General features: G+C 57.2%; 2 protein-coding genes across 5 annotated transcripts; one reads left to right on the top strand and one right to left on the bottom strand.

The window, feature by feature from the left end:
• Nucleotides 1–385: 385 nt before the first annotated feature.
• GRN (granulin precursor) lies at nt 386–8,203 on the top strand. Of its 3 annotated transcripts, none has more exons than XM_032279406.1 (13): nt 386–638; nt 4,284–4,428; nt 4,552–4,677; nt 4,793–4,877; nt 5,338–5,450; nt 5,553–5,688; nt 5,801–5,910; nt 6,150–6,273; nt 6,469–6,566; nt 6,654–6,899; nt 7,116–7,349; nt 7,440–7,670; nt 7,760–8,203. In XM_032279406.1, the coding sequence occupies exons 2-13, from the start codon at nt 4,291–4,293 to the stop codon at nt 7,895–7,897; spliced, it is 1,779 nt and encodes a 592-aa protein (XP_032135297.1). In that variant the 5' UTR covers nt 386–638; nt 4,284–4,290; the 3' UTR covers nt 7,898–8,203. The 3 variants fall into 3 exon arrangements, with proteins under 3 accessions (XP_032135297.1, XP_032135295.1, XP_032135296.1); XM_032279404.1 differs by having other exon boundaries at nt 6,150–6,282; XM_032279405.1 differs by having other exon boundaries at nt 570–929; nt 6,150–6,282.
• A 107-nt stretch (nt 8,204–8,310) lies between these two features.
• Nucleotides 8,311–18,539, bottom strand: FAM171A2 (family with sequence similarity 171 member A2). Of its 2 annotated transcripts, XM_032279403.1 has the most exons (8): nt 18,298–18,539; nt 14,661–14,888; nt 14,336–14,428; nt 11,517–11,675; nt 11,260–11,439; nt 11,045–11,161; nt 10,803–10,929; nt 8,311–10,281 (listed from the first exon to the last, which is right to left on the bottom strand). In XM_032279403.1, the coding sequence occupies exons 1-8, from the start codon at nt 18,413–18,415 to the stop codon at nt 8,823–8,825; spliced, it is 2,481 nt and encodes an 826-aa protein (XP_032135294.1). In that variant the 5' UTR covers nt 18,416–18,539; the 3' UTR covers nt 8,311–8,822. The 2 variants fall into 2 exon arrangements, with proteins under 2 accessions (XP_032135294.1, XP_032135293.1); XM_032279402.1 differs by lacking the exon at nt 18,298–18,539 and having other exon boundaries at nt 14,661–17,780.
• Between the last annotated feature and the right edge of the window lie 4,531 nt (nt 18,540–23,070).

Below are 23,070 nucleotides of genomic sequence, written 5' to 3'. Positions count from 1 at the left end.
TCAAATCCATCCTTCAACTCCCTCTGGGGCCTGCCTAGCATGTCATCCGAGTTTGCAGAATAGGGCAGGACGGGACAGGGCAGGGCAGCGCAGTATAGGATAGGAGCGAGCGAGCTAGCCCGGTAGCTCACGCCTGTAATCCCAGCGCCTTGACAGGCTGCAGTAGGAAGATCGCTTTGGGATCAGGAGTTGCAGGCTGTAGTAAGCTATGATCCGCTTGGGCAACCATCACTCTAAAAAACAGAAATGGGAGCACAAATATTCCCAATGCCCCACACACGCGCTATCATCTCTAGGAAACGCCCCCAGGCGCCTGCAGGATCGGTGTGGGAAGGCAGCAAGGCGAGGACCGGCTGCCCTGTTGAGGCTGGCCCGGCGTCACATGATTCTCCAATCACATGATCCCTAGAAATGGGGTGTGGGGCGAAAGGAAGTCGGGAGGTGAGTGATTTGAGCAGAAAAGAAACACAGCATTCCAGGCTGGCCCCGCCTCCACGTCGACAAGTAGCCAATGGGAGCGTGGCATCCCGGATCCCACCCAATGGAAGCTGAGGTGGGCGGGTCATCGCGCTGGGGTTTGTAGTCTGCGAGCTGCCTGGCTGGCTGCTGCTACCCAGGGACCACGGACCCGAACGCAGGTAGGAGGGCGGCCGCGCAGACCTCTCGCCTGCTCCTACCCAGGGGTCCGGCCAGGGCCATGTGGGCTTGAGGTCCCCCTGGAGTATCAGCCGGAGATAACAGAATACCCGTTTATTGAAACTCCTTTGGGGGTTCCTATACACTGGAGGGAGTTCTATGGGGGAGAGGAAGCAGTAATTGCAGTGACCCCCGTTAGAAGGGGGCTCTCCCTCCCTAGCATTCCTGGAAGCAGAAGCCCTTTCCCCCAAAGCAGGGACCACGCCGTTCTTGAGCCAGATCTACCCCTATCGGTAGGTGCCGGCTTCTTCCCCTCTCGTTGTGGTGCTGGGTGGTCCCCGCGGCGGCCTGGAGCCAGAGGGGCGCGCGACCCCGGGCTGGGAGCTCCGAGGGCCTGCGAACGGGACCTGAGACCTTGGCTTCTCGAAGGTAGTAGGGACTTGGGAGTGGTGACAGAACCTGGTCTGGCTCCTCCTTACTTCCTCTTGTAGGGGGTGGGAGGAGCTAACTTCCGCCTCTCCCAGCCACTTTTTCCTGCTCATTTGTAGCGAGGTTGGCTCCCCTTTTGGGAATTTCCTCTCCCCTTGGCACTCGGAGTTAGGGGGTGCCACCTAGTGGAAGATAGCAGAGCTAGGGCTTGAAGAGGCTGCTGTCCCCTCTGGCTGTTTTGGCGGTGTATGGTAGGGTGGCGGTGAGAGGGTGTGTGTGGCTTGCCTCCTCATCCCTGCTTCTGTTTGCGCGTGCATGTATTGAGTAGAAACATACACTATACTCCTTCAACTCAGTGTAAACAGGAGGGGGCACAGGTAACTCACCGGGGAGCCGAACAGTCCTGTGCAAACAGGCTCCCCTTCCCAGCAAGCTAGGGCAGCAGACAGCCTGCTGAGAACACCCAGGGAGCATGTGGTGCCAGCTGCAGGTGCTTTGCCCAGGAGCTGTGGGGCTGAGGAGAGGGTCCACTGTCCAGGACCAGTCAACTTCATCCTTATCTGGCCAGGAGGTGGCCTCTTGGGGATGTTGAGTTAGGGGAGGGGCACTTGAGGAAAGCCAGGTGGAGCAGAGGGTGTGAGTGACAGGGTGGGGAGATTTCCTGCCCCTCCCCCATAGTGGTGTCCACACACAGACTCGTGGGGGAACTGAGGCACAGACAGGGAGCAATTTCTCAGGCCATCACAGTTGGCAATTCTAGGATTACGACCCAAGTGCGATTTCCAGGCAGTCCCTGTACCGTTTCTGTCCTACCTGATGCACCTATCCCCCTGGGGCTTAGGGTCCATTCCCAGGCACTGCCTATCGTGCTGCTAGTGATATGAACCCAGGTCCAATATGTTCTGGGCCCATCAAAGCCTGTTGTCACAATGACCTGATGTGTGACATGTTATAGGTATCCCTTCATGGAACTGGTTTCAGGACCCCAAAATCTGCAGATGCTCAAGTCCCTTACATAAAATGGTGTGATAGCTGGGCGCAGTGGCTCATGCCTGTAATCCCAGCACTTTGTGAGGTTGAGGCAGGCAGATCACTGGGTCAAGAGATTAAGACCATCCTGGCTAACATGGTGAAACCCTATCTCTACTAAAAATACAAAAATTAGTTGGATATCGTGTCATGTGCCTATAGTCCTAGCTACTCGGGAGGCTGAGGCAGGAGAATCGCTTGAACCCAGGAGGCAGAGGTTGCAGTGAGCCGACATTGAGCCATTGCACTCTAGCCTGGGCAACAGAGTGAGACTCCATCTCAAAAAAAATAAAAATAGGCCGGGCGCAGTGGCTTATGTCTGTAATTCCAGCATTTTGGGAGGCCATGGCGGGCAGATCACCTGGGGTCAGGAGTTTGAGACCAGCCTGACCAACATGGCGAAACCCCGTCTCTACTAAAAATATAAAAATTAGCTGGGCATGGTGGCACATGCCTGTAATCCCCTCTACTCAGGAGGCTGAGGCAGGAGAATCGCTTGAACGTGGAAGGCAGAGGTTGCTGTGAGCCAAGATCATGCCATTGCACTCCAGCCTGAGCAACAAGAGCAAAACTCTGTCTCCAAAATAAATGAATAAATAAATTAATTAAATTAAATGGTGTGGTATTTGCATATAATCTATGCATACTTTAAATAATCTCTAGATTACTTATACCAAAGTAATCTAAAATGCCATGTCAGCTGGGCATGGTGGCTCACTCCTGTAATCCCAGTACTTTGGAAGGCCATGGCGGGTGGATCACCTGAGGTCAGGAGTTCGAGACCAGCCTGGCCAACATGGTGAAACCCCATCTCTACTAAAAATACAAAAATTAGCCAGGTGTGGTGGTGCGTGCCTATAATCCCAGTTACTGGGAAGGGGCTGAGGCAGTAGAATCGCTTGAATCCAGAAGGCAGAGGTTGCAGTGAGCTGAGATCATGCCATTGCACTCCAGCATGGGTGACAGAGCAAAACTTCGTCTCAAAAAAAAAAAAAAAAAAAAGTGAGCAGATGTGGTGGCACGCACCCGAAGTCCCAGCTACTTGGGAGGCTGAGGTGGGGGGTTGCTTGATCCCAGGAGTTTGAGTCCAGCCTGGGTAACATAGCAATACCTCATCTCTAAAATAAAAGTAAAGATGTTAATTACTACTTTGGATGGTCCTTGCACAGAAATAAAATATGGAGAGTCTTGTAACTAACTGGCTTAGGAGCCAATTACAAGACTGTTGTCACTCCTTCAGGCTGCGTAACCTTTCTGGCCACCCCCCTGAGCTAGCTGGGCTAGCTGAGCCTGGGAGAAGAGTTGTTTAGGAAGTGAAAGGCTGCTCCCCACAGAGACTCAAAGCTCAGTTCCTCCTGGTGACTCAGATGGGCAGCCCAGTGGGCACACATGGTCTCTCTCCACATGTGGCTGAGTTTCACTTCCAGAATAGAGGGAGAGGCAGGGGTGGGGGTTAGCATGCTTGGGGAATCTCAGAGGGCCCTAGAGGTGTGGGAGACCCTCAGAACACAGGTGTCTCAAAGGCGGACCTACCCTCCGTGTCCCCTTCCCTGGGTGAGGAGGGGACATTAATGGCAGGTGGTGACTGGCCTCTGGGGAGGGCAGCCCAGACTCCGCTGGCCACCATACTTCCTTTTTCACAATCTTCTCACCCCTGTGGTTTCTCATGTCCTCATGTGGCCACTTCCCGCAAGCCTTAGTGGGGTGCAGGTATGAACATGGTGTCAGGCAAGGAGGCATCTGGAGGGGAACCCTGGTTTTTTCTGGGGGGACTCCCTCCCTGTACTCTAGCTCTGTCCTCTCCCATGGCTACCGATGCCTTCCCCTCACCTCAGAGATATCCCACATCTGCACAGATCAGACCCACAAAAATCACATCTTCCTAACTCGTAAGCCTTCCCAGCGAGGCCCAGCTGTTAGATCGTGTGTTGGGGATTCAGACGCACATGTATACACGTCAGCATTCATGCTCACGGGTCCACACGCGCTGGGGCATGTGTCACACACAGGGTGTTGTAGTCAGCTGACTCAGCCCCTGCAGCTTTTTGCCTGCCTGGACAGGGAGGTGTCGAGGAGGCTGAGGCAGTCCCAGGCCAGGACCTTGGCCTGGGGCTGGGGGACTGAGTGGCTTCAGAATCAAGGGTGGCACGGGCTTAAGCAGTTGCCAGATGCTCCTTGGTACTTTGCAGGCAGACCATGTGGACCCTGGTGAGCTGGGTGGCCTTAACAGCAGGGCTGGTGGCTGGAACTTGGTGCCCAGATGGTCAGTTCTGCCCTGTGGCCTGCTGCCTGGACCCTGGAGGAGCCAGCTACAGCTGCTGCAGTCCCCTTCTGGTGAGCGCCCCTCAGCCTAGGCAAGAGCTGGCAGCCTGGGTTTTCCCAAAGGGTCATCTTGGATTGGCCAGAGGAGGATGCCAGGCACCAGTCTGTGGTTTATCATCTCCCCTGTCTTTCCAGGACAAATGGCCCACAACACTGAGCAGGCCTCTGGGTGGCCCCTGCCAGGTTGATGCCCACTGCTCTGCCGGCCACTCTTGCCTCCTCACTGTCTCAGGGACTTCCAGTTGCTGCCCCTTCCCAGAGGTAAGCGTGCCATCAGCCCGATGGAGGGACTCACGTCTGCATTTATGCTTTTCCTGCACTCTCCCACCTGCAGATAAAAGGGCCTTGCTAATGCAGGCTTCTCTGTGTCCCACAGGCCGTGGCATGCGGGGATGGCCATCACTGCTGCCCACGGGGCTTCCACTGCAGTGCAGACGGGCAATCCTGCTTCCAAAGATCAGGTGCAGCCAGGGTGCAGGTGCAGGGCAGACAGACGGGCAGCATGTAGAGCCTGGAACCCAGGCTGGCTGGATAGCCCTGATTCCTGCCCTCGTGCCTTCATTCATGTGGCATCTGTACTAAGCCACACCCCTGCTGCGGATAGAGGGGCAGCACTGGGGATAGGAGGGGCAGGAGAAAGTGCAAGACTCCAGGCCCAGGCGTGGGGGTGCGGGAGGTTGTGCTGGGCCGGTCTAATGCCAACATGGTCAATGGATGCCCCTGCCCCATGCCATCTTGCTGAGGGAGGGGCTGGATCATGAGGAGGGTGAGTTAGGCATGCCTAGGAGATCACTGAGCCCTAGTGTCACCCCCAAGCCCCAGTAGCTGGGCCTGCAGACTCTGGTGCCACTAGCTCTTGCGTGACGGGGGAGTCACCTTCCCTGAGTGGACTGGTAGAATCCTGGGTCATCTGGTCCACAGGTAACAACTCCGTGGGTGCCGTCCAGTGCCCTGATAGCCAGTTCGAATGCCCTGACTCCTCCACATGCTGCATTATGGTTGATGGCTCCTGGGGGTGCTGTCCCATGCCCCAGGTACAAATCTGGGGAGATGGGGGTATGTGGAGGGAGGTAGGGGCAGAGGGTGGGGGCTAGGGGCACGGGGGTGAAGAGAGAGTCAGGACTATCTTTCCTCAGGCTTCCTGCTGTGAAGACAGGGTGCACTGCTGTCCGCATGGTGCCTCCTGCGACCTGGTTCACATCCGCTGCATCACACCCACGGGCACCCATCCTCTGGCAAAGAAGATCCCTGCACAGAGGACTAATAGGGCAGGTGAGGAAGTGGGAGAGCATCAGGTCGGGGCTGGGGCGGCATCTCACTGACTCCAAGTGTGGGAAAAAGTTCCGTCCACCCTGGGTGCCCCTCATGCTTGCTCCTCTTCCAGTGGCTTTGTCCAGCTTGGTCATGTGTCCGGATGCACAATCCCATTGCCCTGATGGTTCTACCTGCTGTGAGCTGCCCAGTGGGAAGTATGGCTGCTGCCCAATGCCCAATGTGAGTGAAGGGATGGAGCCAGCTTGGCTGTGTGCCCCCAGCCACCTGGCCCTGCCATGCACCTTATAGGGGCTCTGGGGCCTGGGGCTGGCTGGCTGGCTGCTTGCTGGGAGCCTGGCTGATCCTGGACTCATGCCACCCCCTAGTGGGGGATTGGAGCAGTGCCAGCCATGAGGCTGGCTGCTCCCTGTGCACTACTGAGCCTGGAAGTGACAAAAACCCACCCCTGTCCCACTCAGGCCACCTGCTGCTCCGACCACCTGCACTGTTGCCCCCAAAACACTGTGTGTGACCTGATCCAGAATAAGTGCCTCTCCAAGGAGCACACTACGGACCTCCTCACCAAGCTGCCTGCGCACACAAGTATCAGAGGCAGGCACAGATTCAGGGGTGGGGCCCCTTTCCTCCGTTTTGGGCCTGGCAGTAAGATCACTGCATGATGGTGTAAATGGTACCCTCCATCTTCAATACCTGGTTCCAGCTGTGGAGCTGGCAAAGTGTGGATACCCCTGAGGGTCCCCAGTGCCACTTCTGACCTGTCCTCTGTCTTCCTCACAGTGGGTGATGTGAAATGTGACACGGAGGTGAGCTGCCCAGATGGTTACACCTGCTGCCGCCTACAGTCGGGGGCCTGGGGCTGCTGCCCTTTTACGCAGGTACTCAGGGGTGGTGGTTGGGTGAGCTGAGCACTGTGGCAGCCAGCTGGACCCCAGTGCCCACTGGCCCTTCCCTATCCGCCCTAGGCTGTGTGCTGTGAGGACCACATACACTGCTGCCCCTCAGGATTTACGTGTGACACACAGAAGGGTACCTGTGAACAGGGGACCCATCAGGTACCCTGGATGGAGAAGGCCCCGGCTCACCTCAGCCTGCCGGACCCACAAGCCTTGAAGAGAGATGTCCCCTGTGATAACGTCACCAGCTGTCCCCCCTCCAATACCTGCTGCCAACTCATGTCTGGAGAGTGGGGCTGCTGTCCAGCCCCAGAGGTACATGGGAGGGGACAGCACCTTGGCCTGGGCAGGTGGTGGCCAGACTCCTATTGCTTTCTGCCCTCTGCTTCACCCATAGGTGGCACCCAGCTCTGTCAGATTCATCCCCAGCTGGAGGCGCTATGAGCAGGAGAGGCAGGCTGGAGGAGGTAGGGGCTCGGCACTGTGCCCCACATGTCGCTACCTAGAACGGCCTTTTCTGCCCATCCCCAGGCTGTCTGCTGCTCGGACCACCAGCACTGCTGCCCCCAAGGCTATACGTGTGTCGCCGAGGGGCGGTGTCAGCGGGGACCCAAGATCGTGGCTGGGCTGGAGAAGATGCCTGCCCGCCGGGCTTCCGGATCCCACCCCAGAGACATCGGCTGCGACCAGCACACCAGCTGTCCAGTTGGGCAGACCTGCTGCCCGAGCCTGGGCGGGGGCTGGGCCTGCTGCCAGCTGCCCCATGTGAGTGCCTCCCTGCCTGCCCCTGGGTAAGGGCGCTAAACCCAGCGAAGGGACGGAACGTAATGCCATTCTGCACCCCCTCCCCGCCAGGCTGTGTGCTGTGAGGATCGCCAGCACTGCTGCCCAGCTGGCTACACCTGCAACGTGAAGGCCCGATCCTGTGAGAAGGAAGTGGTCTCTGCCCAGCCTGCCACCTTCCTGGCCCGTGGCCCTCACGTGGGCATGAGGGACGTCGAATGTGGGGCAGGGCACTTCTGCCATGATGACCAGACCTGCTGCCGAGACAGCCAAGGGGGCTGGGCCTGCTGTCCCTACCGCCAGGTCAGTGCCACCCCCCACCGTGGGGCTGGGTATGGCCAGGGACCTGGTCCCGCCATGTCCAACCCTCTCGTCCCCCTCTGACCATCCAGGGCGTCTGTTGTGCCGATCAGCGCCACTGCTGTCCTGCCGGCTTCCGCTGCTCAGCCAAGGGCACCAAGTGTTTGCGCAGGGAGACCCTGCGCTGGGACACCCCTTTGAGGGACCCAGCCTTGAGACAGCTGCTGTGAGGGACAGGACTGAAGACTCTGCAGCCCTCAGGACCCCACTTGGAGGGTGCCCTCTGCTCAGGCCTCCCTAGCTCCTCTCCCCAACCAAATTCTCCCTGGCCCCCATTCTGAACTCCCCATCACCATGGGAGGTGGGGCCTCAATCTAAAGCCTTGCCTGTCAGAAGGGGATTGGGGCAAAAGCCACATTACAAGCTGCCATCCTCTCCCCGTTTCTGTGGACCCTGTGGCCAGGTGCTTTTCCCTATCCACAGGGGTGTGCGCGCGCGCGCGCGCGCGTTCCAATAAAGTTTGTACACTTTCTTAACAGCGTCTGATTTGCCGCCCTGCCTGCCCTCCCCAGGGCCCCAGAGCAAGAGTTCGCTCCACTGTCAGCACTCCCCTCCCCTTCCCCACAGAAAGACACACACGGCCTTAACCTCACCAGTTTATATTTGCTGCTGCCCACAGCGGCCATATCACATTACCCCCTAGTCCCCAGAGCTGCCCCAGCCACCAGCCCTGTGACATCGTAGCCCAGAGGTGGGCTAGTCAGCAAGCAGCACTCCCTCCCCTCCCAGGGGGCCATAGAGAACGCCCCCTTCCTTCCCAGCCCTCACACTAGTAGCTGAGGCTGGGTCACCCCTCCTGCTTTCCCACAATAGAGCTTTCTATATACAGCCACGCTACACAGGCACTGCTTCCCCCCAGCCCTCCTCCCCGGCACCTCCCCGTGGGGGCTGGACCCCCCTCCTCCCCGGCTTGGAGGCAGACACAGGGTCCCTTGTAAGACACAACCCGGCACCTACCACGGAACGGCTCCGAGGCCCCTGGGTCCCTCTCCGGCCTACGGCTGGGGGCAACGCATCAGGGCCCCGCAGGCCCCCAGGGCGCGCACCCCGGGTGCGGGCCCGCGCAGGAGGGGCGGTGCCAGGCCCGGCGCGGGCCTACTTGACATTGAACACCATCAGCGGCCGCTCCTCCCGCCGCTGCCACGGGCTCTTCTTGTCTCCCGCCTCGTCGCCCACCTCCGCCCCCAGCTCGTCCTCCGGGCTGGTGAGCGAGTCGCGCCGCAGCTCGCTGGCGCTGCTGCGGGAGCTGTCCCCGCGGCTGCGGCCCCGCCCCCGGGGTACCGTGGCCGCCCGTCCCTCGGGCGCCGCCACCTCGTCCAGCAGCGGCGTCAGTGAGTTGTCTTCGGGAGAGCAGAGGCCCGTGCGACTCTCGCTGCTGCTGGGCTCCGTGTCTTCGCTGAGCGCCAGGCGCGGGGGCGCGGGCGGGGGCGGCGGCGCGGCGGGCGGGGCGCGCTCCCGCTCCTCCCTCGGGGGCCGGCGGCGCGCGGGCCGCGCCTCGTGCACGTCGACGCCTGAGTCCAGGCTGGCGTCGGTGCTGCGGCCCCCGCCGCCCGCCTGCAGGTCGATGTAAGAGTGACGCACTTGCGAGTTGGAGCGCCCGTCGAGGGACACGAACCAGGCTCGCGGGTGCGGCTTGACGCCCAGTTCCAGCAGCTTCTTCTCGGTCAGCGCCTGCAGCTCCCCGTTGAGCTGCGCCATGGTGGACTCGTTGAACAGCACCGGGATGGTGACCGAGCCGCTGACGGGCGCTGCGCGCCCGCCCCCCCAGCCCTCGCTGCCGCCCCCGCCGCCCTCGCCCCCCGCGCCTGGGTGGCCCTGCATCTGCGGGCGCTGGGGGTCAGGCTGGGGAAAAGCGCGCGCCGGGCCGGGGGCCGCGCCCTCAGGCGGGGCCGGCTCGTCGCCCACGCCCGCGGCGCCCGCCTCGCCGCCGAGGCGCACGTAGTGCGCGGGGATCACCAGTGTGGGCATGACGTTGCGGTAGACGTTGTCCTTGAGGTGGTCGATGGAGCCGCAGAAGATCAGCTGCCCCGCCTGGCCCAGCGACGGCGGCCGCGCCAGCTGGTCCACCGACTGCGACAGCAGGAAGTCGGGGGTCTTGCTCTCGGCCGCCCCCTTGTGGCCCAGGTAGTGGTCGAAGGGCGGCGGCGGCGAGGGCGGCTCGTGCAGGAAGGCTGCGGCCCCCGAGGGCCCCCGCCGATACTCCTCCAGGCCGGGCTCCAGCCCGCCAGGGCCCTCGGCCGAGCGCGCGCCCTTAAGCCCAGCGCTCTCGCCCCCACGGGCACTCGAAGGCTCGGCGGCCGGGCGGCTGGCAGAGCGCGGCTTGGCGCGGAAGAAGTCGTCCCGGGAGGAGGCCAAGTCCCGGGAGCTGGAGAAGGCCGAGTGGAGGGGGCCTGGAGGCGGAGCCTCGGGGTCCCCCGACGGGGCGGGCTCCAGGGGTCCCCCACAGATGAGGTGGAGCTGGGACATTGAGGTGGCCTGGTCTCGTTTGTTACCGTCTGAGGGCCCCGCTAGCTGCAACTTGCGGTGCTGTTGCCTCGGCTTCAGGCAGCGCCTCCTGGAAGAGAGGGAGCAGAAGGGGCCTCTCAGGAAAGGGTGAGGGCCAGAGCAGGCCTCGAACCCCCTCAGATACAAGACAAGGGATGAATATATTGGAAGACGTGGGGAGAGTGCCTGGGTGCTCAGGAGAGATGGCAGGGAGCCGTGTCCATTTGGGGTTCCCCTGGACGTAAACTCTGCACTCCTTTGCATGTAGGACATGCTGTGAGAACCGGGAGGAGCACAGAAGCCGTCTGTGGGTGTGTCCGGCGTGGAGTCCTCTGGGAGTGAGAGCAGGGCTGGTAGGGGCAGTGGCAGATCTCTCTGGAGGGTCCCTGCCTCCCCTCCCACCTCCCCGCTGTCTTCAGCCACCAGCACCAGCCCTTCAGGTCCTTCATGTGCGCAGGAAGTTGTCCTGTCTGCCCTTGGAGGACCAGAAGTGGATTTTATGCATTTTGGGAGCCCCAGGGCCCTGTGCAGGTACAGGCCTCAGTCAGAGGAAAGGAGAAGAGAGGAAGGTGGGGGAAGCCTGGTGCTCACCGGCAATAGTAGATGAGCAGACAGAGCAGGATGAGCACCAGCAGGGCCAGGGCTGCCAGGATGGTGAGCAGGAAGATGGTGTGGTAGGTGCCAATGTCCTGGATGCCCGACGTGATGGTGACCAGCCCTGTGCCAGGTGAGGGCTTAGCGTCCAGGTGTGGATGTCCTTCCTGCCTTTCAGAAGTCCATTCTCCCAGGCCCCTCCCCCATGGCTTGTACCCCCACTGCCCCACCACTCTTACCAGCCGTGGGGGAGGCCATGGCGGCCACCCAGTACCCCAGCTGGGGGGAGACGAAGGTCCAGTAGAGCTGCCGGCCTTCCTTCCGGATTACACCAGTGCCATTGCGCACCCACAGCCCTGGGAGAGGTAGGGGTTTTGTCACACTTGAATCCCTCCCACTCAGGTCCCACTTTCTGCCCTCAGCTCCATCACCTGCAACCCCCTGAGGCACTTACCACTCTTGGGGTCGAATCTCCAGGCTGGAATGCTGGTGCCCACGGTCAGGGCACGAGTCTCGGAGGGCATGGGCAGGGACAGGTGAATGGGGCCTGAGAGTGGCACCTCTGTCCCATTACCTGTCAGCAGGTGCACGCTCACAGCAGCCAGGGGCATCAGCTCCAGCCAGGAGCCATTGCCTGAAGGATGAGGGCACAGGGCTGAGGGCTGATCCTGAGCCCAGGGAGACCCCGTCCACGTTGGGCACCCAGGTTACCTGAGCTGGAGGCCTCAGTGCCCAGGAAGGCAGGGAAAGCCCGCATTTCCTGCTGGGTGCTGGCAGGCGTGAGCGAGGCCCAGAGCTGGCTGTAGGTGGAGCTGACAGGCAGGCGGGCAGCCCGGCGCTGGAACTGCACCAAGGGTTGGGAGCGGGCCCCTGGAGGGAGAGAGGGGCTGCAGTGGCCTGACTAGGGACAGGGATCCTCAGGGACCAGAGCAGAAAGCCAGTATCCAAGGAGAAGAGGGACACTGGGTCAGGCCACTTCGGAAGGCCAGGGAGGGAGATACCTTGGGGAGAAAGCTGGGCAGTCATAGAATGTTCACTTGGAAGGGACATGGACCTGAAATCTCTGTGTGACCCTGAGCAATTTACTTGTTTTCTTAGAAAGTTTCCTTACAGAACCTATAAAATGATGCGATCCAGATGCTTATACAGTATGGTCTGCTATGTGGCAGGCACCAGGTTAGACACTGGGGGCCCAAAGTTGATTGACAGAATTCCCTGCCCTCAAGTTCACAGCCTAGTGGGGTGCTTCCTTTAGGGTACCCACTGGAACTGTCTGCTGTGATGGGAATGTTCTCTAGCTGTGCTGCCCATTATGGTACCCACTGGACTCACATGGCTGTTAAGCATTTGAAATGTGGCTAGTGTGACTAAGGAACTGAATTTTTAATGCTTAAAAACTTCATGAGGCCAGGAGTGGTGGCTCACACCTGTAATTCCGGCACTTTGGGAGGCCGAGGTGGGCTGATCATCTGAGGTCAGGAGTTCGAGACCAGCCTGACCAACATGGAGAAACTCTGTCTTTACCAAAAAGTACAAAATGAGCCAGGCGCAGTGGCACATGCCTGTAATCCAAGCTACTAGGGAGGCCAAGGCAGAATCGCTTGAACCCAGGAAGTGGAGGTTGCGGTGAGCCGAGATTGTGCCATTGCACTCCAGCCTGGGCAACGGGTGAAACTCCATCTCAAAAAAAAAATTAATTTTAATTTACTTTAATTTAATATGTAGATAGTGGCTACTGGAGTAGACAGTTTAGGTTGTGTGTGTGTGTGGTGGGGTGGAGGGGACAGACATATAAACAATTCCAATACCATATGGCCACAGCTAACATTTATTAGGCTTTAAGCTATGCTGGGCACTGTTCTAAGCAGGTTACCTATATTAACCCCTTCAGTTAGGAAAATAGCCCCTGAGGGAGGTGCCTTTATTATCAGCCTCGTTTTAGAGGTGCAGAAATGGAGGCAGGCAGGGGTTCAGTAGCTTGCCGGAGGTCACAATCCTCAAGCCCGGATTGAAGCCCCAGCTCCGGGGTCCATCCTTTGATGTGCCATTCCTCCTGGGTTGCTATTCAAATGGAGGGATGCAGAGGTCTAGGGGAACTGGGCTCACCCCACTCAGGGGAGGCCCTGTGGAGTCTTGCGGGATGTGGAAGACTCAGCCAGGAAAGAGGGAAAGGACAGGAGGACAGGCATGGGAAAAGCCCAGGCTCTGGAGGGCGCTGTCAGCTCTGAGACGGCACCTGGGCTTTGTATTGAAAGCAGTGGGCGTCATGTGGAGACTTCAAGCTAGGGGGCCACAAAGGGTCCACTGGCATCTTAGAAACCTGCAGGGGTAGTCGGAAACCTCTGGCTTGGGATCAGAGTGACAAAGATGAGCAAACAAGTAGCTCAGTGAGGCTGGGCGCGGTGGCTCATGCCTGTAATCTCAGTTCTTTGGGAGGCCAAGGCAGGTGGATCACCTGAGGTCAGGCGTTCGAGACCAGCCTGGCCAACTTGGCAAAACTCCATCTAAAAATACAAAAATTAGCCAGCTGTGGTAACACGTGCCTGTAATCCCAACTACTTGGGAGGCTGAGGCAGGAGAATCACTTGAACCCAGAAAGCAGAGATTGAGTGAGCCAAGATTGTGCCCCTTCAGCCTGGGTAACAGAGTGAGACTCTTACCTCAAAAAAAGAAAAGAAAAGAAAAAAAAGAGCTCAATGACAAAGGCTCAAGCTGAGACTACAAACTGGGAAGGGGTTCCTCACACTCCGAAACCCACCTTGGCTAAGTGGAATGGAGCCCCCATACCCTCACTGTCCTCTACTGCCCTGCACCCTGATGTTCCCCCCTGGCCTTCCTCCCCAGTGGAGGAGCCTCTGCTTCCCCTTCACTCCTGAGTCCACAAGGGCCGACCACTCCATTCCACAAGCTCTCACCCAGCTGGGTCCCCTCGCAGGTTAGGGCCGTCTCAGCACTGAAAGCAGCTGCCCTCCACTCCACTGTCCTGCCTTCTCTGGAACTATTTCAGGGCTTGCAATGATCTGTCTTCCTACTTGTCTGTGAATGTCCAAAGGCAAGGAGTGGGTCTTCTTCCTCACCATGGTTCCCAGCACCGGCCACAGTGCCTGGCATGGCCTCGGAGCTGAAGTAAGTACTAGCTGAGTGAGCCTGGGGGTAGGCAAGGACTGCTGCAGGCTCGCTCTGGGCCTTGCACTTCCTGTGCACCCGGAGCACCCAGCAGGTGCGCAACAAATCCGTGTAGACCCATGAATATAAAGGTGGCAGGGAAGGTAGGAATAGATGAGAATAGAAACCACGAGAAGCCCCAATAACTATAAACATTTATTGAACACCTTCTGTACTGTTTTTGCATGTTCGATGTGATTTAATTCTCACTCCAATTTGATGATGTAGGCACTATCTTTCCACATCTTACAAATGAACAAATTATGGCTCAGAGATGTTAAGTGACTTGCTCAAGGACACCCAGCTAATATGGGAGCAGGTCGGGGGAAGGAAGAAGAGTTGGCATGGGTGAGGGGGAACCTTACCCGGAGAGCCTAGGAGGATGTGCACCAGGTCCTCATAGAGGATGAGTGTGGCTGGCCGCTCGGGGAGCAGGTAGAGGCTGACGGATGCGTACACTGTGGGAGGGGTAGCTGGTCAGCTCCAGGAAAGGCTGGTCCCCCACTCCCTGGACAGGCACCCGTTCCATCTGAGTCCCAGCGGCTTCACCCTCCCTCAGCCCCCTCTGCATACCCCAACCCAGGCAGCAGCTGCTGGAAAGCCTCCCCCACCACCCCCAAGGAAACTATTTTGGGAAGGGGCTGATGGCGGGTCAGCTGCTATCCCCACTCCACCTGCCCCTGCACTCACAGGGCAGCTTGTCAACACGCCAGGGCACAGAGTTGGTGAGAAAGCCAGGGCGGGCAGCAGTGACCAGCACCCAGGTGCCCAAGCGATAACTGAGGGGCAGGGTGGCCACGCCTTCTGAGTCTGTGGTGCCAGCCGCCAGCAGAGTCCGGTTCCCAAACACATCCACTGAGGCCCGGGCCAGGGGCACCAGCTCCCCGCTTACATACACCTGCACCTTGATCAGGATCTCTGTAGGCAAGATAGAGTGAAGGGAGTGAGGACGAGGGAGGGAGAAAGAACTGGGGGGAGCCCCAAGATCAGAGGAAGGGGCTGTGTTTGCAAGAGTCCTTGGGGCTGAGGCTAGAGAAGGCATGATCTAAGAGCCAGCATTCACAGAGCACTCACTGAAACCCATCAGCCCATGAGGGAGGTGGGACTCTTCCCACATTTCCTCGTCTAACACATGCGCTGTGTCACATTTTCCCATTTCTAAGCTCCGGCTATGCCATCATCGTAACTGGCAGCATTGTTTCCTTTCTTACTGGTACCTGAACTAATGGGGCATCTTACAGTCAGTGAGTGGCATATTAGATTCGATAAAATATGCTTTTAGTCCACTTTACAGATAAGGAAACTGAGGCTTAAGCGTTTAGATACTTGGACTACAGTTAAGTGGAGATCTGGGATCCAAACCTGGCAGTCTGCCTCTAGAAGTGATATTCTTAACCCTGGGCCTGGAGAGAGGAGAAGGACGGGAAGGCTGGGAAAGGCTAAGTAAAGCTGGGTGCACAGGCAGAGAGGGGAAGGGTCAAGATTGAGCAGTTTGAAAGGGAGGATGGAGGCTAGGGCAGAGTTTGGGGTCTTGGGAAAAAATTGACAGGGGACACTAGGAAACTGGTCATTCCCATCATTTGTCCTTTTCCCAGAATCCTTTGCATGAGCCTATTTCCCTTCAGATTTAGGCACTCACCCCAACCCAAAGCCCAAACAAATAACTCCTGCCCCCTCCCAGCTGGTCAGCTACAGTCAATCACCATGACAACGCCCTCATTCCTCCCAGGAGATCAGGCAGGGAGCTGGGGCCCTGGCAAGGGGAAGGAGATCTGGGAGGGGGCAACCCAGGCCCAAGGGAAACTATTGTGGTGGGAGCTGGGGAGGAAAGCCCAAGTCTTTTGCTTTCCAGGGATGCCTCTGACCCCAGCCCCAGGAGAGTCTGGCCAGGCCATCAGGCAGGCGTCCTGCCCTCAGATGGGGTGATGGGGAGATTTCCCAGGCAGTCTCTCTGATCGGGGGCACCCTTTCCCTCGCAGCACAGCCCCTCACACAAGAACACACATCTTGACCCTCCCTTCCTGCTAACAAGGTGTGTCACGCTTGTGCGGACGCCTCAGTCGGGGGCCCAGGAGGCAGGTAGGGAGTGGGCTGAGTGCAGAAGGAAGAGGCTGGCACTGAGAGCAGCAGGACCTGGGGAGGTCAGGGTGCTGTGGAGACTTCGGGGAGAGAAAGACTTAAAGTGGAGCCCGACACTCAGCAGTGACAGGTGTCTTAGCTCAGGTTCCCAGTCCAACGCCACGCCTGCCCTAGGCATCCCATCCAGCTGTTCCCCTGAGTCCCCCTCCCCTCCCAGGCCAGATCCCAACCCTGCAGGGTGGGTGCACACCCTCCAGCCACTCTCACTCCGTGGTCCTCCAGGAAGCTGGCACCCCTCTACTGTTTTTTTGCACATTTGATATGATTTAATTCTTACTTTATTTTGAATCCTATCCTTCCATGTCTTACAAATGAGCAAATTATGGCTCAGAGAGGTTAAGTGACTTGCCCAAGGGAACCCAGCTAATATGGGAGAGTGGAGGTCTGTGTGCCCATGTGGGAGAAGGGAAGAGCCTAGGAGGAGGTGCACAAGGTCTTCATCCACCCCCCCACACCACCAACCAGTAGGAATTCTGAGAAGCCAGAAGGGCCTGGCTACTCCCACCCCCATCCTAGGCTTAGGAGCAGCTGGATAGAGCAGCTGGGGAGAGGGACCCCAGTCGGAGATACGGTCATTTGAGGGAATGCCTTGGGTTCAAGAGTCAGAGCCTCAGAAGAGGGAGGAGGCTGGGGAAACAAAACTGGGGTGGGCAGGTAAGGCCTGAAGGAAGCATCTGTGCCAACCTTGGGGGTGGTGGGGAAGGGGGCAGGTGCCTAGCAGATTCCCTTCCTCCTTCCCCTCAACCTGGGCTCCCCGCCAGCTGCCCCAGAGAACCCCCTATCCTGGCTCTATTCCAGCCAATTCCCTGGGCCCTTTCCCCTGGGGTGGAGGGACTTGAAGGGGAGAGGCGTCCTAAGAAACTAGGGCTTCTTCCTGCTAAGCAAAACCTCATCTCCTCCCCTAGAGATCTGGGGAGACTGAGGCAGAGGGCGACTCCTCCCCATTTCTCAAAGCCTGACATTCCATACGGTACCCACTGTATCCAGTATCCAGCCCTGCCTCAACCCAAGAGGAAATCCGAACCCTCCCTTCATCCGGACCCCACTTCCCTCATCCAGACTCCCCCACCCTGCTTTTACTGCCAGTTCCTTCGGGTGGGGGGTGAGGAGTGAACACTGCTTCAGGCGGAGATGGGGCCCACAGGCAGGGGAGGGAGAGCAGGAGCCGGGAGGTGGGCACAGGGCTGGAGTGGGCGGAGGCCCCTAAGCGTCCAGGCTTGCAGGTGGGGTGCGGAGTCCGGGTCTCGCTCCCCCATCCTTTCCTGCTGCAGGAGCCAGCCCCACCCCCACCTCACACACCCACCTGGGCCCGGTGTGTGGCTGGGGAGGGTCTCCTCCACTGCGAAGGAGATGTGAGATGAGGAGGGGGTGATCTGGGGGCGGGCAGAGGACAGGAGTGCCGGGAGGCCTGCTGAACGGGGACCCAGGCACCTGCCCTCCCAGCCGGCACTGCCCAAAGCCAGCCAGCTCAGCATGGCTCCCCGACCGCAAGCCTGCCATGCGCCCTGAGCTGAGAATCACAATGTACCCCCTTTTCTCAGAGCCCCACAACTGCCGCTCGTCCTCCGTCATAGGCTTACCAGCATTTATTTGGTGTACCCCAAATTCTAAACCAGGGGGACTGGCTGGGAGCTGTCAGGCCCCAGGGCGAAGAACCCCATTAGCAGCAGTCAATCCCGCCCACAGCCTCACCCACTCCCCCTTCTCCCCTCCCCCCTTCACACCCAGCTCCAGGCGCCCAGCCTCTGGTCCGGGCCTAGGGTGGCACCCGATGCGGGCGCCCCCACCCAGCCGGGGTCGGGAGCTAGGAACCCGCAGGGGGCTGCGGAGCGGGCGCCCGCCCCAGCCCGCCCCTGGGCGGGTGTCTTCGGTAGACAATGGCTCAGGCAGTAGCGCCTCGCGGACCAGAAGGGAGAAAAACAAATCGGGAGGGGGCGGTGGCGCCGAGCCTGGGGACCCTCGCGCTCCCCATTGTGTCTCCCCGAGACCCCCGCCCCAGCCAGCCTCCCTCTCCCCGCCTCCACTTTCCCCCAGAAGCGGCGACCCCAGATCGCTCAGCTTCCCCCACACGAATCCAGAGAACAGAATAGCCCCCAATTCACTAGCGTCGCGAAGTGGGGGCTTACGGGAGGGAGCCTGATCAGGGGGCGCGGGCCCGCCATCGCGGCCCCTCCCGGCGGAGACTCACCCTGCGGGCTGGGGGGCTCCGGCGGCGACTTGCCCGGAGCCCGGGAGGCGCCGCCGAGCAGCAGCCCCAGCAGCGGCAGCAGCCGCGCGAGGACGCTGGGGCCACTCGGCGGCGGCATCGCGGGGCTCGGCCGGGCCCTAGCGGTCCATGGCTCCTGCCTGGTCCCGCTCGCCCGGCCCCGCGCAGCCCCAGCTCTGCGCAGCTCCGGCTCCCGCTCCGGCTGCGGCGCCCGCTCAGCGCGATTGTCTCCGCCCGGAGCCGCCGCCGGCGCCCCCTGCTGGCGGCGCGCCACACCGCGGGGCCCCTGGCACCGCCCCCTCCGGGCCGCGCTCCGCCCACCGCCCCCCAGTACTGCCCACCTTCGGCCGACCGTGCAGCCCCGGCTCTGCGCTCCCAGACTCTGGGCTGCAAGGCAGTGTTGGGATTAGGATCCCATCATTCGGGTTCTTGGGGTTCAAGAGTCCCCAGAATTTGGTGCAAAAAATTATTTTTGTGTAGGTGGGGAGTGGCTGTTGCTTACAACACACTCTCAAGGGGCACGGTCATGAAAGTCTCAGAAAAGTGTAAGAACTCCCTGCTCGATGGCCCCCTTCTCCGGGCAAAACACCCAGGCAGTGCTAGGGAGATAGTATGACCTCCTATCCCCCATAAGCGTCTTCTTTCTTTTTTATTTTTTAATTTTTTACGGCTACAGTAACCCTGTTTTCTTTTTTTTTTTTTTTCAGCGACAAGTGAGCATTTATTTTTGGGCCTTTCTTCCTATGTGTATTTCAGGTCTTTTTCAGAACAAGGCCCCAGGAATCTTCACATTCAATTATGTCCCTGGGCTTGGTCGACTGCTGCAGGAGTCTTAGGGAGCCTTGTACAAATGCTAGAGTTACTCATTTACCAACATGAAACCCTAGGATAGAAGATGCAACAAAGCAGGACTCCTTCCTCCACGGAATGTGCTGATTTCAGATGAGGCGGCAGCCAATGTAGAAAAGGCTGTCCAGCCTGGCCAACATGGTGAAAACCCATCTGTACTAAAAATACAAAAATTAGCTGAGTGTGATGGCGGGTGCCTGTAATTCCAGTTACTTGGGAGGCTGAGGCAGGAGATTCACTTGAACCTGGGAGGCAGAAGTTGCAGTTGAGCTGGGATGGTGCCACTGCCCTCCAGCCTGGAGACAGAGGGAGATTCTGTCTCAAAAAAAGAAAAGAAAAAACTGATATTTTTCCTTGAAACTGGACTGTGATGAGAGGTGCTTGCTATAAACATAAGCTACTGTCTTTTCTTTTACCCTTTCCAGTTTTTGAAGATAAAGCAGGAAATAATCTTCTCTGAAGATACTTGATAAAAATTCCCCAGAAAACAAAAACACATGCTTCCACTTCATTGATAAAAATTTACTGCAGTTTGGCACCTGGGTCTAGTTCAGCTGTCAGATGAGTTAATTGAGGTGCTCACCTGGATCCCCAGGTGTGCCTATCTCCTTGAGGAAGACCACTCTATTTTTTGTAGCATGATGGGCCACTGGAGGAGGAAAAGGTGCAAGAACCATGAGATCCCCTGGAAATGCTTCCCTGGGGAGGCAATTTCATGAATAAAATGAGGTCTTCCAAGCAAATGACACCAAGCTTCCCTAGGTGCTCCTCATCATTGTGTTATCTGTCAGAGACATGGTCTCATTCTTGATCTTGGCTTGTCCACGTTTCAGAATGAGTCCCCGGACAGACTTTAGATTTGGAAATCTCCAGGTCATGTAAAGTTTCACTATACGCAGAATTTTAGGTTCTGGGGGGTGACATTTACAAAGACACCACTAAAAGTTTTCTTTAGGCAAAGTCTTGCAATGGTTCTCTGCACCAGTAAACTCTCGCCATCAATTTTGATGCAACAAAGGCCAAGGAATGTTCATCTGGCAATTCCAAGGCATGAGCTTTCACTTCTAGTCGTCTGAGTCATACCTTGTCATGTTTCTGCCTCCAGGAATCATGTAGGAGTGACTCCAGTCACTTAAACCTGGGCCCTCTTCCTTTCCTCTGCTCCTTTGCCAAAAGTGCCTGCTTTTCCTGGGTGGCTTTGAGGGCTTGATGAGCCTTCCTCTTTGTCAGGAGATTTCCTGGAGCCAAAGAAATTTTTCTTTGCTCTTGGTCTGCTATCCTTCTAGTGTTGCAGCTACTGATCATCAAGATAGAATCTTTTGCTGTCACCCAGGCTGGAGTGCAATGGTACGATCTTGGCTCACTGCAACCTCCACCTCCCAGATTCAAGAGATTCTCATGCCTCAGCCTCCCAAGAAGCTGGGGTTACAGTCGGCTGCCACCATGCTCGGCTAATTTTTGTATTTTTAGAAGAGACGGGGTTTCACTGTGTTGGCCAGGCTGGTCTCGAACTTGTGACCTCAGGTATTCCAAACGCCTCAGCCTCCTAAAGTGCTTGGATTATAGGCATGAGCCACTGTGCCTGGCCCTAAGTCTCTTATTAAGCCATTGGCAAGTTACTCAGCCTTCTGGTCCTCAGTCTTCCTTTAAAATGAGAGTTGTCATAATCTCTACCTCATAGCGTTGCTATAACGACTAAATGAGGTGTAATGACCAAATAATGATGTAAAGAGTCTAGCACAAGCCTGACAGGAGCAGGGGCGTAATAAAAGCTGCTATTGTTGGCCCAGGGTGAGGTGGGAATTCACCTGTGCCCAGGCAATATGATCCATTGCTGGGCAGGGCTAATGGCTAAGAAGCGTTTCCAGGGCTGGCAGCAGCCTTTCTCTTCCACCAGTTGGTGATTCTCCATGGTTCTGGTTCTGGCTTCATGAATGATAAACTGGGTCTCTTCTTTGTCCTCAGCCATTTAACCCCATATTTGAGTATGGCTATTGGCTTGCCCTAGTCCCAGCCAAGTTCTCTTTCCTTTCAGTTCAATATTTCTGGTTGTCATCATCAATCAGTTTCCACCTGGCAAAATCCTTATCTGGTGTCCCTTCCCTGGTTCTCTCTAGTTTGTCACCTTCTCTTTCTCACAGTATGGTGGCCGGGAGGGGACTGGATACCTAAGACAAGGACTCCATTTCCCAGAAAACAGCAGGCTCCCCTCCTTGTTGGGTCTTCTGATTTAGGGGGAAACGATTATAAGCTTTTGGACAGAATGAAAACTGCCAGTGTATCTGTCTCCTTTCTACCTTTCCCCCTTCCTTCTCCCTTTTGTTTCTCTATTTCTCTCTTTTCAATAGAAAATTTCCATCTCACCAGATTTCCCAGTACTATTCTTATGTAACCAATATTTTGGAACCTCAACACAGAACTCAGCACTCATCCCTGGTGAATTTCATATTGCTGGTTTCCACCCAACTTTACAATCTGTCAAGGCTGCCTTGAATCTGCTCCAGTCACCCATTGTATCGGATCTCCCTCCCAGACAGCAGCCATCTGCCAGGTGAAGAGTGGCTTCCTCTGCCTCCATTCAAGGGACTCATGACAATGCTGGGCAGCCCAGGGCCAGGATGGAGCTTCATAGAGATCTTCAGCTTCATCAGAATTGTTCAGTTCTAAATCCGGCTCTCTATGATCCAGCTCACATTTATGTCTTATCTATAAGGACAAATGCCAAACGCTTTGCTGGATCAAGATAAGTTGTCTGGAGCCATCCAATTGCAGTGACGGAACAAGGAGGCAATTTGACTGGTGTTCAAGGATCAAGGCTTAATCTTTTCTTAAATGCATACAGTCACCCAAATAGAAACCTGTTCCTGAAACTTGCCATGCATGGATGTCAAAATATTCTTTTCAGAATTTGCTATTTACACCTTTGGGTAAAATAAAACACCAATGGCTCCTGCTGTTGTATTGTTCATCAATGGCTTCCCCCAGCACTTCCTGTCCAGTCCAAAATCCTCCCCATGGCCTCAGGGTGTTCCTGCTCCCATTCCCCATCTCCTGGACCCTCACCCACCTGCTTCCAGCCACATGGGCTCCGTGCTTTTTTTGAACACATTAAGCCAGCTCCTACCTCAGGGCCTTTTCACTGGCAGCTGCACGGCTCAGTCATTCACCTCCCTGCTTATCTCATCAGGGAGGCCTTCCCTGACCAACCAACCTACCTAAAATGTCAGCACCCCTCCAAACACCCACATACTTTTTTTTTTTTTTTTTTGAGATGGAGTCACTCTCTGTTGCCAGGCTGGAGTGCAGTGGTACGATCTTGGCTCACTGCAGCCTCCACCTCCTGGGTTCAAGTGATTCTCCTGTCTCAGCCTCCCAAGTAGCTGGGATTACAGGCATGTGCCACCACCACGCCCAGCTAATTTTTGTATTTTTAGTAGAGATGCGTTTTCTTCATGTCGGCTAGGGTGGTCTCCAACTCCTGACCTCAGGTGATTCACATGCCTCAACCTCCCAAATGCTGGGATTACAGGAGTAAGCCACCGCATCTGGCCACCCATGTACAATCTATCACTCTCTCCTCACCTTTATTGTCACCCACAGCACTGACTGCCACTGACCATACATTTATTTATTTGTTCACTTTTTACCTCTGAAATGTAAGTTCCAGGAGGACAGGGACTTTGCTTTGTTCACTGCTGCCTCCCAGCACTGGAATAGGCACGTGGTAAGGTGCTCCATGAATATTTATATATATTTTTTAATTCTTTTTTTTTTCTTTTTGAGACAAAGTCTCACACTGTCACCCAGGCTGGAGTGCAGTGGCACGATCTCGGCTCACTGCAACCTCCGTCTCCTGGGTTCAAGTGATTCTCCTGCCTCAGCCTCCCAAGTAGCTGGGATTACAGG

Source organism: Sapajus apella, unplaced genomic scaffold (assembly GCF_009761245.1).
Source record: "Sapajus apella isolate SASKATOON/1434 unplaced genomic scaffold, GSC_monkey_1.0 scaffold12, whole genome shotgun sequence".
Taxonomy (NCBI): Eukaryota; Metazoa; Chordata; class Mammalia; order Primates; family Cebidae; genus Sapajus; species Sapajus apella.
This window is presented reverse-complemented; position numbering and strand designations above follow the sequence as displayed.